We start from the raw sequence: 13431 nt of genomic DNA, 5'->3' as shown, positions 1-13431 counted from the left end.
TTTTGTCGTCATCATTTACCCTTGATATATTTCACTAGCACACTTTTTTACAGTAATATAAGTACAACAATGTACAACCTATACAAGATAGAAGGATGGAATAACGTATTCTAGATAAGCATAGCTATGTTTCCCCAGAGTCTACTTTTGAATCTAGATTGGGTTGAGGAGTCGATGGTGCCTTCATAAAGATACTCTGGATGAATGCTATCGTCTGCAAATGAACATATTTCAAGTTATGTTTCATGTGTTTGACAAGTGCTAAAAGTTACTCCCGTTGAAGTTAATTTGTGTCGACCCATTACCCAGCCCATATACATTTAAACACTTCTATATATAAGAAACCAATATAGAAAGATTTGAACATTACCACAAGAATGCCGGCACACATAAGGCTAAAACCAGGAAAATCAAATGGAGCATGATCAGACAAGAATAAAACTGGTGACACAATAAACAAAACAGAACAATACTCGTATATATTAGCAAAAATCAAATATATATGATGATGAAACAACATAGGTTTGAGGTTGTTTTTTGACCTGTTAGAGGACTGAAAATCCATGGGGAGATGATATTTGCAAATGAGTTTAGTCCTATATTGCATCCTTGTGCCTTGCCCTAAAAGATGGAAAGAATTACCCAGTTAATTTGGTGTAATAAATCGATATACAATGAAGTGGATTGTAGCTACAAGAAAAACTAGGATTGAGAAATTAGTAGGCTTTTTAATCAACTTAAACTGTTAAAGTTTTATTAGTCGTCTAACCACTGCAAATAGTGTTCCGACTTGCACTACACACTGGATGTAGGAGTTTCCACTTATCAATTAATCAAATGGTTTATCCAGGCATGTTTAATTTATCTTAAATAGGTAGAAAAGAAGTAAAAAGTCTCAAAAAATGTATTTCAAATGCATATAATTTGCTAAATGCTTTACTCAATTAGTAGATGATTATTATGATAACAAGCTTTTTATAATATAGAATCAATAATGTTAAAAAGATCCAGACAAAAGTGTTTCATATCAACCCAACCATCAGCCCATCACCAAACAGTTTCTAAACAAATTAAAATTTTTGATGTGCTACAAAACCAGATTGACCCATCCATTATGCCACAACTACTCCATAACTACTGTCTACTACATATGCGGGAAGAATGTAACAAATTACCTGCTCCGTAGGACCAACTTGTTTGGATACAATGCTCCGTAACTAAAGAGGGCAGATGATGTTAAAACTGAAAGTAAATTAGCAAGTACACAAAGAAAAAAATGTGGATATCAACTCACACATGGACCTCCAATAATGGCAACAATGTGAAGTGTCGTTGCAAGACAAGGAACCTGTTCAATCAAACTAGCTAGTTAGGAAATCCAAGACACAGTAAAGAGATCAAATATACTTTCCAATTAAGTATAATCAGTAAATATATAGTATTTGCTTAGTACATAAGTAGTTACCCAGGAGTTCCAGGCTAGGGCATAAAGAAATATCTGCATTGCAATTCAAGGAATATGTTAAGCTTGTTATCCATTTACTTTGACAATCATTTTGGTTAAACATGCAAGTCTTGCAACTATGCAAGGATTGATCTTGGATTTTTTGTAGGGAATGAATAAGCATTCTACATGTCTTCAACCTGAGTCCCACAATGAATGACTGAATGTTCATATCACTATATGTGTTTGTTCCAAAAAAAAAAGTATCCATTTTTAAGAAATCAAAGTTTTTCAAAAAACTAAAGGTAATATCTTATCGGATGATAACTTTTCTAAAACCGTGTTTCAATTTCATTATAGACATTTTGTGGGACGGGTAATTTTAGTACTAAAGTAATTTGTTTCCAAAGCACAAAAGTCGGGTTTTGCTCGACCTGACCCGAACCGGGTTTGGTCAACGAGGCTAGATACCGGGTTTGACCAAACCCAAACTGGTTTGAAACCGGCTTTTGGTCAAAGGTGGACCGGTTTTTTACTGTTTTTTTTCGGTGTTTTTGCCCAAAACCTAACTACCCGATTTTGAATCCCAAAACCGAAACCAGTTTCAAACTATCGGGTTTTCCAAAACCTGAACCGGTTTTGGTCAAACCGAGGTTTGACCGGATTCGGTTTCGGGTTTTCCAACCCGGTTTTGCAGAAACCGGTTTTCAAGTGCATGGCTAGTTAAATGCAAGATCTCAGAAGTCTTAAAGAAAATTCATTTATGTCGGTAGTCATTTGCTTACATATATGCAGTTGAAAGCAAGCCCAAGTGCAAGAAGTTTTTCATCACCGACTACCCTAGTCAACATGGGCAGAAGGATCATCTGCATTTTTTCAATACAATATATGAAATATACCCGAATTAGGCCTAAAGAACAAGGGTGCAATGATATTTGTACCACAACTTTTGATTTTTTTTAACACTAGTGTGCATTAAACAGTTGTATGATATGCATAAGTTATGATACATTGTGGTAGACTTATTAAAAACTGTGGTACGAATATCACTACCCAAAGAACAATGGATACCATAACTATGAGATGAGTACACGGTAAAGATTTACTTGCGATGTGGTTCCAGTAATCCCAGTGATGATATTTAACTCAGAAAACTGGTCTTTGTCAATTTAGACTTCAAATAGAACTACAAAATGCCAACAAACGATCAAGACTGAAAATACGAGTAGCATAATACCAAATACATAGTTGTTTATTCTAGTAAATAATCGTGCAGATTAAGTACCATTGATGAAGTCTCTATGCCAAGTTGACCAAGTTGGGTGAAGAATGACACGATAGTTGCTTGTATAAATGTCCGACTGCAAGAAATTTCAGTGTAATTTTTGTATTAGTTTTCAAGTAGGACAACCCGTTTACCTATGCTTAATTTCCATTTGTTTGGATGAAAAATATTTACTTTTTTCACGACTAGGGGTGACACATACCTGCTTTTTAAGAGAGAAACTGAATCACAAAAAGGAGTGGTTCGGTGTAAAGAACATCGAGTGTTGCTACTCCCTTTCTCAATGAGACCCTGGCTTGTAGTTATATCGTCTTTTGAGAAACCACCAATCACTGATTTATCCATATTAGATTCGGGCAAAAAAATTCTCATGTATACTACAGAAAGAATTGCTAATCCTGCAGATATCTAAAATATTTCACAAATAGATCGCAAACTTAACACTTTTTTGAGCAACCAATCCAAGTACGCACAACGAGTTGCATGTAACTACCTGGAAAACAGATGCAACAGATGGGAGGAAATGAGTAACGAAGCAACCAAAAGCGAATGAACATGATTGGAGACCGGAAAGGATTCCAAATGCTGATGATCGTCCTTGCTCAGCTACATTATCTGCCTGACCGATGGTTTTCAAATCAAATCAAATACAATACACCTTAAATTGCGTAGTTTCAACGCGAAATGTCAAAATAATAAGATGAGTACCACATAAGCGTGTGCGATGCAGAAGACAGCCCCACCACCAAGTATGTTGATAAGAGTACCGAGCCCCATAGATGCCAAGTAAAAAGCCTTTCCCCTACTGTATGCTAATATCACTGATGTTTAAGAATGAAAGAAAACTATGTGAGTGTATATGATACGTTCATACGTTGTACTTATTACTAATGTATATGGGTCGGGTCACTCAGGTTTCTAAAAAAAGCTGTAAAATTACATGCCCATAGAGAATCTCAACAAGATTCGGTCAAATACGTCATTATCTATTTCACTTTATTAAAATCACTACTTTTACTGTCATGTGTTACATTGTTGTAGTCTTGTAGTTATTCAAATTCCAATGTATGTCGTTCAAAAATAATGGATAAAAAAAAGCAAAGTAATGTAAACATAAGATAGAGGATACGAAAGTAATGTGAACATAAAATAAGTGCCAAGGGTAGCCTTACCAATTGTTAACAAACTAGTAGATAACCCTGCGCGTTGCTGCACGTTTGTTAATTCTGTTAATCTTATCGTTGTATATATAATTCTTGTGAATCTAACTTGCATATTCATAGAAGAGCTGTAAGCTTGCGAAGGGTTTATTGTAGTTCGCGATATGTTTTTGGCTGCTTCGTTTGACCTGCATCAAAACATTTATTTAAGTGTGTGCATAAGAATTTAATGTAGTTAGTGGTACAATTCATACATTCTAACCTGCTTTTCATGCAAGCCTGATGTACTTTTGTCAAAATTATATACGAGTACTATGCAGTAACGTTTATAGAAAACATTTTGTATACATAAAAGTTGATAAATACTAAAGGAATTCCACTCAAGAAAGGTTTTTATCAACAACTGTCAACTTTTCAAAATTGTGCACACTGTAAATTTCATTTGTTTTAGTCATGAGAAAATGACAACAAAAAAAAAAACCAAAATCCTAACAATTATTAGGCTAACCAACAGATCATGAAAAAAAACAACCTTTTACGTATTACTGGTTTGATGTACACAATACAATACTACACTTTTGGTTGAGGACTTAGATCAAACAGTTGGTCTCAAATATTTGGCCTATATATAAATCATTAGAATGCAAAGAACTTATTTACCTTAGTGGTTTGATGAGTAAAAAAAACAAGCAACAACAACAAATATAGCCAAATTGGTCCTAATCTCACGTATCACACAAACAAAGGAACCATATAAAAAAAAAATAACATGAAATAAAAAAGAAAACAACCACTCCTAATATGAGAAAATATAATTGAGTGAATAGAAAAGAAGAAGCTTCCATGCAAAAAATCAAAGATCAAACAGACGATCAAAAAGTTAATATTATATAAAAACAAAGACAAACGAAACAATGACACCTGCGAATCGAAATTCAAGTTGGTTGAATGTTGTTGAAGATACATCGGGATATAGTAGATCAAGTGATTCAATTTGGTTGAAAGAAGAGTAAGTAATGAAGGGGTGAAAGAAAAGTAGAGGTCACGAAGGGGTAAAAAGTTAGAAGATGTATATGTTTACAGTAATAATAAAATAATTAAGCATAAAATATTATTTCTTTTTACAGTAAAAAATACAGCTAACATTAGAGAGAACTTTTGATCTTTGCTGTTATCTATATATATCTATTATGACCCCATCTAAAATTATTTCATTGTTATCAATTCATTAAAAGGTTGCTGACCATCCACGTTACGTACCATTGGCATAATAAGCACAAAATCATCTAATTATGGTAATTAGAAATTTATTGTTATCAAATCATTATTATCAATTAAAATTTCCTATTTTACATATACAAATCCCACGGCACCATGAATGGGGATTGGAAAAAATTTTCAAAACGTTTTGACCAATCTTTTAATTATTTCATAATAAATTCCATAATTGTATATAAAAACCTTTCATTTCATATAAAACTTTCATACTACCATTTTATCACAAACCTTTCGAGGCCTCAACGAACATATCAGGATAGAAACAGAAACTAAAGGCACCATCATTTGCCAGGTCACTTTCTTTTGACAACGTGCATACAACAAAAGAAGGAAAAACAATTAACGTGTCATTTTTGGCTTATGAATTATACTGAAGGGTCTTGTGGCGATGTAGACACAGGTTCTCCATCTCCTGCTGATGTTGTCCATAATCCATTGCTGGTGCCCGAATCCCAGCTTCTAATGGAGGGTCTCCTGTCTAGGTAAAAATCTGATGTGTAATTATATCTTCCCATGGTAACTTTGGTATATATTGTGTGTTGTCTTTTACTAACATAATTTTTTTTTATTGGATTCTGATCTTGTATAATAATGAATTTCGTGTTGCTTATTTAAATAGAAATAGTAACAAAATTATTATTTTGAATTTATTTCTTGTAATAGATGTACTATAGAGTCTAGGGGGGGTGTGCGAAGATCTTATCTTCGAGATGAATGATCAATGTTGGCTGAAGAGCGTATGCAGGAACTCGATCACCTTATACTTATTCAACGCATTCGTAGGATGAAAGATTGCGCTGATAGTATTTTTCTTAAGTATCATTTGTCTTAAATACGAGTATCATGTTATTCGATTACTTTGGTATTGGTATAAGTAATAAGGTACAGTCTACTGTTATTTTTGGTGTTAATAGTGGTGATTAAATAAACTATGTTTCAATTGGATTATTATAGAACTGTGTTTTTTATGGCTTATTACAAGCATTAAACTTTCGTTTTATACTTTGTTTAATAACGATACAGTACATTATTGTTAGTATCAAAGTGGTTTAGTATATCATGTTATGTTATGCCTCACCATAATCATGGGTGAGGTGCACTAAACTTATATAAATACCATTAAAAATTATTTAGTCGATATCTTTGTTAGCTATCACTAAACGAGATGTTTGTAACTCCCATATTCCTATCATTCACCAGTACTTGTGTACTTAAAGTTTCTTGAGTCATATAGTGTAGTTATACCACCGGAAACATATTGACATCAAACAACGTATGGTAGGATCTTCTTAGTTGATTGTCTACTTGTATGTTGTTTTCGATAATAACGAAATGAGACGTAAATGGTATCCGCTGCAACGCGTGGGTACCATGCTAGTAATTCCTAATAAAGATAAGAATAGGGATTAAGAATTTCAACATCTTTTTTCTTCCAAAAATACCATTACTTCAAATTAAAACCCCTAATGACCTCTTTCCCCCGTTTCTGACTAATCGTAACACACATCCGACTCTTCATCACCACCGCCTTCCATCTCTACCTAAGACCTTCTATCAACACCGCCTTCCATCTCTACTACCGCAATCAACACCATCACGCGCCACCTTCCATCTCCACCCTCGCCGTTTAATATTGTGATCACCTTTTAAGCCGCTATAACGCGCGAGCACCAGGCTAGTATAATATAATTGGTCTAGTTTCTTATAGTTCAAATATAAAGTTCGAGGAGGTTCCACTAGCTTAGAAGGTTAGAATGTGTTTAATACCATGTACTAATTCTCGTGGGTGATGCATGGTTACCTTTTGTACCAATCGCGGTATTTGCGATAATTGTTTCGAAAATTACCAAAATGTGATACCGATCTCATTTCCATATAAGTTGGTATTGGTAAAAATTTCTACGGTCGTGATCCCAATTTCAAAAACCATCAAAAAGGTGCCATTTGAAGCTCGTTATGGGTTTTATTTACTTTTGGTAGCGTTTAAGTTGAGCTCTTCAGGAGACTTAAAAGTTTGAAGCTCATTCAAACTAAATCAAGCTGCTATTGGGTATGAGTTCTTCCTTAGAAGTTTAAAGCTTGAAATTCTTAAAACTTGTAATTTTTAAAACTGGTTGAAAGCTTGTCACTAAACATACCGTAATATATAGAAAAGGTTAGAGAAGCCCAAGTATATGGCCTTCTCTTGTAAGAGTGGAAGTGTGCGCAAGTTGGCAAAAAAGTATCCCAGTATTTTAATCTTCCTCATTTCGGCCCACAAAAAATAACCCAAGCCCATCAAGAGTTAATAACCATTAATTATCGGGCATAAAGATAATGAATCAAATGGGATATGTTTAATTTTTTTTTAATTAGTATGTCGTTTATCGATCTTGAGGATAAGTTTGGAATAATAACTAGGTTTCAATATAATCAATAAAAATTTTGTTAATACATATTATTTTTTCTTTACTGACTGAAAGACTATTTTGGACTAGAAATTTCCTTGTATTATTTTTCAATAAAGATCTCTAGGAAAAACCGTTAAAAAGGATTGAACATGTGGGAGGATCAGAATAAATTCTGCTTTCATTTCCTACCTACTTAGTTATTTGTTCGTTTATTATCTGATTTGGTTCAAAAAGGGATTCAAATCTTTTGTTTTAAATTTAAAATAAATTTAGTCTGGTATATTGATATATTCGATTAAATATGTTTCTGTTATGAAGTTTAATCTTCAATAAAAGTAAATATTTCACATCATGCAATATATGACAATTCAAGAAACACATGCATATATCTTACAAAATGAATTAAGTCAAACCATAAATCGTTTAACAAATCAAAAGACGTACAAGATAATAACTAAAACCTTCACTTAAGATTAATTTTAGAAAAAAGGATATATAAAATAAATTAAGTATGTAAAGCTAGCCTATATATCGATACATTTATCCGTTTATTATAATAATTAGAAATATCAATATCAACATCAATAGGTACGTATATTATGAAAGAAAAAAAAAAATCAAAGTGAATGGTGGATATTGGTGGATGAGCTTCAAACTCGATGAGTGGTTCCAATCCTTTCTCACTAGATTTTAACACCCTCATTCCATCTCTTTTTCAACCCAATCTCCTTCTCCTTCCCCACCATATCACCACCACCACACCACACAACCATTCTAGCTCAAGCCATCAATAATGGCAGCCTTCACAAACCTCATAATCAAACCCCCTCAAAATCTTTGCTCCACAACCAAACTCAACAATTTTTCTTCCCATTACAACCCTAAACTCCAATCATTCTTTCCTATAAAACCTCAAAAATCTATCTTACCACCACCACTTTTTATAGCAAATGCCACTGGTAGCGGCGCTGCTACCAGTACTGGCAGCGCTGCAGCCAGTGGAACTGCAAAGACAAAAAAAGAAGAAGACAAAGTTGTACGTGTCCACACTATGGTCGAATTCGACCAAGCTTTACGTGATGCTAAACAAAAATTGGTAGTGGTTGAATTTGCGGCAACTACTAGTAAACAAAGCAGCGATATGTATCCGTTTATGGTGCAGTTAAGCCGGACATGCAGTGACGTGGTGTTTTTGTTGGTTGTGGGTGATGAATCTGATGATACGAAAGAGCTCTGTGAGAGGGAGAAGATTGACAAGGTGCCTCACTTTAGCTTTTATAAGAATATGGAGAAGATTCATGAAGAAGAAGGGATTGGGCCAGATATGCTAATGGGTGATGTTTTGTATTATGGCGATAATCACTCCGGCGTTGTAAGTTTTCCAACCATGCATCAATATATCCTCTTTATTTATGACATATGTGTTTTCCATTAATTGTTGGCCGGTTTAACGTTATTTTTAACTTGTAAAACAAAAGATGGAATTCGACAAGTTCGTGGGATTTTAATCCTGAAATATTTCTCCATCTCTTAAATCTGACGCGAATGACTAAAATTGGGAGGATCCCACACTTCCATTTTTATAGTGAGGTGTTTCTGATATCTCTATTCGACGTACTCATCCTAAAATAGAAATAAGATCGAGCTATATATTTGGATAGACCATAGTTTGGTTTTGGATGTGTGCTACAACATTAATTACCAAGGTTTCATTAGAAGTTTTTTGTTTTAAACTTTCAAATTCTTTTTTAAATTTGACCTTAAATAATTTAATGTGTATTAAACAATAACTTATGAAAGTTATATGAATTGATTGTGTTTTAAAAAGTGTTATTTTTTGATATAAATTTATTAACTTTTATATAACGCAAAATAAAAAAGAATTACAAGTCAAAGGTTAACAACGACAAAGATTTTGAATATCTAAAGTAAGATACTTTTAATGAGCGGAAGGAATAGTATATGTTACATGTAGTTAATTAGTAGTTTATCATTCAGTTATTTAGCTATTTATCTGGCCAACAACAACAAATATATAGCTGGTGGTTAGCTAGGTGATCGAGTTGATTTAAGATCCCCCTCATGGGTAGAATAATCAGAAAAATGGTCGGCAATAGTTATAAGATACCTCATTAGACTTATGTGAGTAAAAAGAGTCGTCATGCCGAGTAATTAGAGTAGGAACAACACTACCTACTATACGGATAAAGAGTTATAAGTAGGGAGTTAGAATGTGTTAAGTTCCTTCAAATTAACGTAAATTCTTATTTAAGTTTTCAATTTAAATGTTAGATCAATTATTTCTTTCAATTGGCCCGTTTTAATGTCAAATCTTAACTGTGTCCTGCTCAGAAGCGTACTAAAGGGGGGCAAGGGGGTCAAATGTCTCCCTCAAAATTTAAATTTTGTCATGTATTTTTAAAATTTTCATAGATTTTTAATATTTTTCTATAGATTTTTAATATTTTGCCCCCATTTAGATTTATTTTTTATGAAATTTTTAATTTTGCCCTCCTTTAAAATTTTTTTCTGGTACCGCCTCTGATCGTATATGTCCCTGCTTGTGTATACATACTTTTACACAGAAACTAAAGATGGGTGTGTTTGTAACACTTATCTACCTCTAAATATGATGGAGGGGCAATATATAACAGAATAACTCATTCCAATGGTTTTATATTTAAGGAGTTTTTCCGAGAAAATCAACTTTCCTATTTATTCTCTAAAACTGTTTTTTAAAATTAATTTATTATCTAGTTTATTACAAAATGTAAAAGTAAGTAATCGTTCAGTGCCGCCTTCTGCGGGTTTTGAGCCCCAATAGGTGTATGGGGGAGGTTTAGATGTAGGCAGACCTTACCTCTACCAAAGTAGAGAGGCTGCTTCCAGTTTCTATCTAAATGGTAGAAAAGGCCCTCCAACCTTTCCAGTATCTACCACCGATCAAACCATGCTGCTTTTTAGTTTATTGCAAAATGGTGAAGTAGTAATATAGGTATGAAGTAAATATAAAGTAAAGTTTTTAAATTAGTAATAGATGCTACTCGTATTATTTTAGAGGAAGAACATATACTATGAAAATACCATTTTCCTTCTATTTTTAGAAATAGAGGTAGTATGGTTGGAAATGACTTTAAAAACTTGAAAATACATAAACCATAACTCAAAGTCTAAGTTTGCTTTCTAAAGCTGTTATTTAGCAATTAAAGATGACGTTTAGGATTCCATTAACAGAAAATTAGCAACGTGCAAAAAGGGGGTTTGTTGTGGCGATATTGTGGTGGTGGGGAGATTATTGGTGATAGAGGCTATGTCGAGTGGTGTAGATAATTGATATAAAAGTAATTAATTTAAAGGGTTAATGAATACATATTTTAAAAGATAAATGATTGATAGTGTAATTTAATCATTAATGTTAGGGGATTGTATATATGAAAAAATTTTAAAGGGTGTGAGATGAAAATACTATATAATATAAATAAAGAAAGACATTTTAAACATTTCTTCATGTAACTATTAATAAGGGGTGTTATTTTTAATAATTAGTATAACCTTAAAAAAATAATAAAAAAAACTTAATATATGTTGCAAACCTTAATTAACCTGTTTAAGCATCTAAAGTTGGCACATTCTTGTTTCAACGGCTGCTAAATTGAACCCAAACCTTATGAAAGATCACCCGGCCAAGACCAATATATATGGTAATTCCTGAAGACCATTAGAAGAATATACATGTTAGTATTTTACTCAAAGTTTTGCTTCTTTTTGAATCAAATGTTTAGAACCTTTATTTAAGAAGTTGAATTTTGTATTGCGATGCACGGACTTAACATATTCATCTTGTACATTAATTTTTAGGTACAACTCCATAACAGGGAAGATGTCGAGAAGCTAATTGGCGATCACAAGGCGGATGGCAAACTTCTTGTGCTTGACGTTGGCCTAAAACATTGTGGCCCGTGTGTGAAGGTGTACCCTACCGTGCTAAAACTATCGAAACAGATGGATAACGCTGTTTTTGCAAGGATGAATGGTGACGAGAACGCTAGTTGTATGCAATTCTTGAAAGACATGGACGTGGTTGAGGTTCCGACCTTTTTGTTCATTAGAGATGGGGAGATATGTGGGAGGTACGTCGGGTCAGGTAAAGGTGAGCTTATCGGAGAAATTCTTAGATACCAAGGAGTTCGGGTCACTTATTAACTAGTTGGATACATCCATATTTGAAGAAAAACGAACCAAAGTCGAGATTGTTTACGCATAGACATTAAAAGGATTGTATATGTATGGTAAAAAATTTCTAGTTACAACGTTATACATTATAATGTTGTTTGAATCTTCATGGCGAGAGGATCCATCGATCTGTCAATGTATTTAGTAGACTTTCGTTTTAAAATGAAGTGTGTACCAGTTATATAAAAGATAACTATCCAATATTAAAGTAATATGGGCATCCAATCCAATATCCATATATTATTTACTCTAAACTTCGGTAATCTAAGTAAACCTGCTATGCGGGACCTGAGGGAGTTTACTCCAAAGTCTCGAGTTCGAGCCTTGGTAGGTTCTCTTTGACGGTATTTTCCAATAAAGGAGGTGGTATGGTGAGAAAGACTATTTAAAATCCGCTTAGTGCGGGACTCTTTCGTTGTGCGATTAGGACACATCATACGCGTCTGAGGTAAAATTCACTTGTAAAAAAAATAAAAATTATCTATAATATAACTAAAAGAGGGGGTTGGGGGTACACTTGGCACCCTTAATCCCCCTCATTTATCCTAATACATTCTCTTTATTAATCCTCTATTTTTTTTAAATATTAATCTAAATTAATTTACACTTTTTGGTTTTCCTATCACCAATTTATACTTTCACCCCAATCTAAAATAGTTGATTTACACTTTTTGGTTTTCTATCACCAATTTACACTTTAACCCAATTTAAAAATAATTAACTTACACTTTTTGATTGTCCATCAACAATTTACACTTAAACTCAATTTAAAAATAATTAATTATACTTTTTGGTTTTCCATCACCAATTTACACTTAAAAATAATTAATTTACAGTTTTTGGTTTTCCATCATCAATTTACAAATTCACCTAATTTAAAAATAGTTAACTTAGCTTTCGTATTAATTAAGTTGTTTTTAAGGAATTTAATTCTTTTATACACTTTTTGTTTCTGTTTTGTTAAGCTTAATCTAAATCGTTTTTTCTAAAATTGTTGGTTGTGTTTGTAATAAGTTTAGATATAACAAACTGCGGATTTTTTTATTTAACTAAGGTTGAAAAAAAAAGGTAAATTGAAATCAATATTTATATGGAGTTATTTTTCATATATATATATATATTTTTTGCTTTCGTATTGATTAAGTTGTGACATTAGTTATATTGATGGTTACTCGAATCATACTCTACTGTGTAAAATTTAAAATCGTCTAAGTTGTGCATCTCTTTTTCTTTCTTATCAAACAACTGTTTTTTATGGATATTAATATATTTTGAGACTACCCGTCCAATACCGTCCATTGGACGGGTTTGAACACTAGTAATAATAATAAATTTGAAAATATCAATTACCGGATTGAAGTTAACTTAATTATACATAAAAACAATCATAATAAAAATGGTATAAGGCCTGGTTGAGTCGTGAAGGGTTGACAACTGGTTAGGCCAGTTTGCCCAAAAACACCGCCGCCGACATGAATGGCTGGCTGGCTGGTTGAATTAAACGGGTTGAAGCCATGCGACAGGTCGGAGCTTTTTGTGGTCAAAAGTGACCGTGGGGGTATATATATATAGTCGTTATCCGACCGTTTGAATAATAATAAAAAAAATTCTCCTCTTTTATTTTCTATATATACACACCAT

The 13431-nt window shown here is 33.1% G+C and overlaps 1 protein-coding gene and 1 pseudogene across 1 annotated transcript; one reads left to right on the top strand and one right to left on the bottom strand.

Moving 5' to 3' along the window:
* On the bottom strand, positions 1 to 4095 carry LOC122590025 (annotated as a pseudogene).
* Positions 4096 to 8264: 4169 nt separating this feature from the next.
* Positions 8265 to 12002, top strand: LOC122586499 (thioredoxin-like protein CDSP32, chloroplastic). Its single transcript, XM_043758482.1, has 2 exons — positions 8265 to 8929; positions 11416 to 12002. The coding sequence occupies exons 1-2, from the start codon at positions 8351 to 8353 to the stop codon at positions 11758 to 11760; spliced, it is 924 nt and encodes a 307-aa protein (XP_043614417.1). The 5' UTR covers positions 8265 to 8350; the 3' UTR covers positions 11761 to 12002.
* The last annotated feature ends 1429 nt before the right edge of the window (positions 12003 to 13431 follow it).

Source organism: Erigeron canadensis, chromosome 2, assembly GCF_010389155.1.
Source record: "Erigeron canadensis isolate Cc75 chromosome 2, C_canadensis_v1, whole genome shotgun sequence".
Lineage (NCBI taxonomy): Eukaryota > Viridiplantae > Streptophyta > Magnoliopsida > Asterales > Asteraceae > Erigeron > Erigeron canadensis.
This window is presented reverse-complemented; position numbering and strand designations above follow the sequence as displayed.

Excerpts from the sequence above, each read along its gene's own strand:
- LOC122586499 (XM_043758482.1), top strand. The coding sequence starts at position 8,351 with ATGGCAGCCTTCACAAACCTCATAATCAAACCCCCTCAAAATCTTTGC. Across the intron at positions 8,930-11,415 it reads GCGATAATCACTCCGGCGTT|GTACAACTCCATAACAGGGA; the intron begins GTAAGTTTTCCA and ends ATTAATTTTTAG.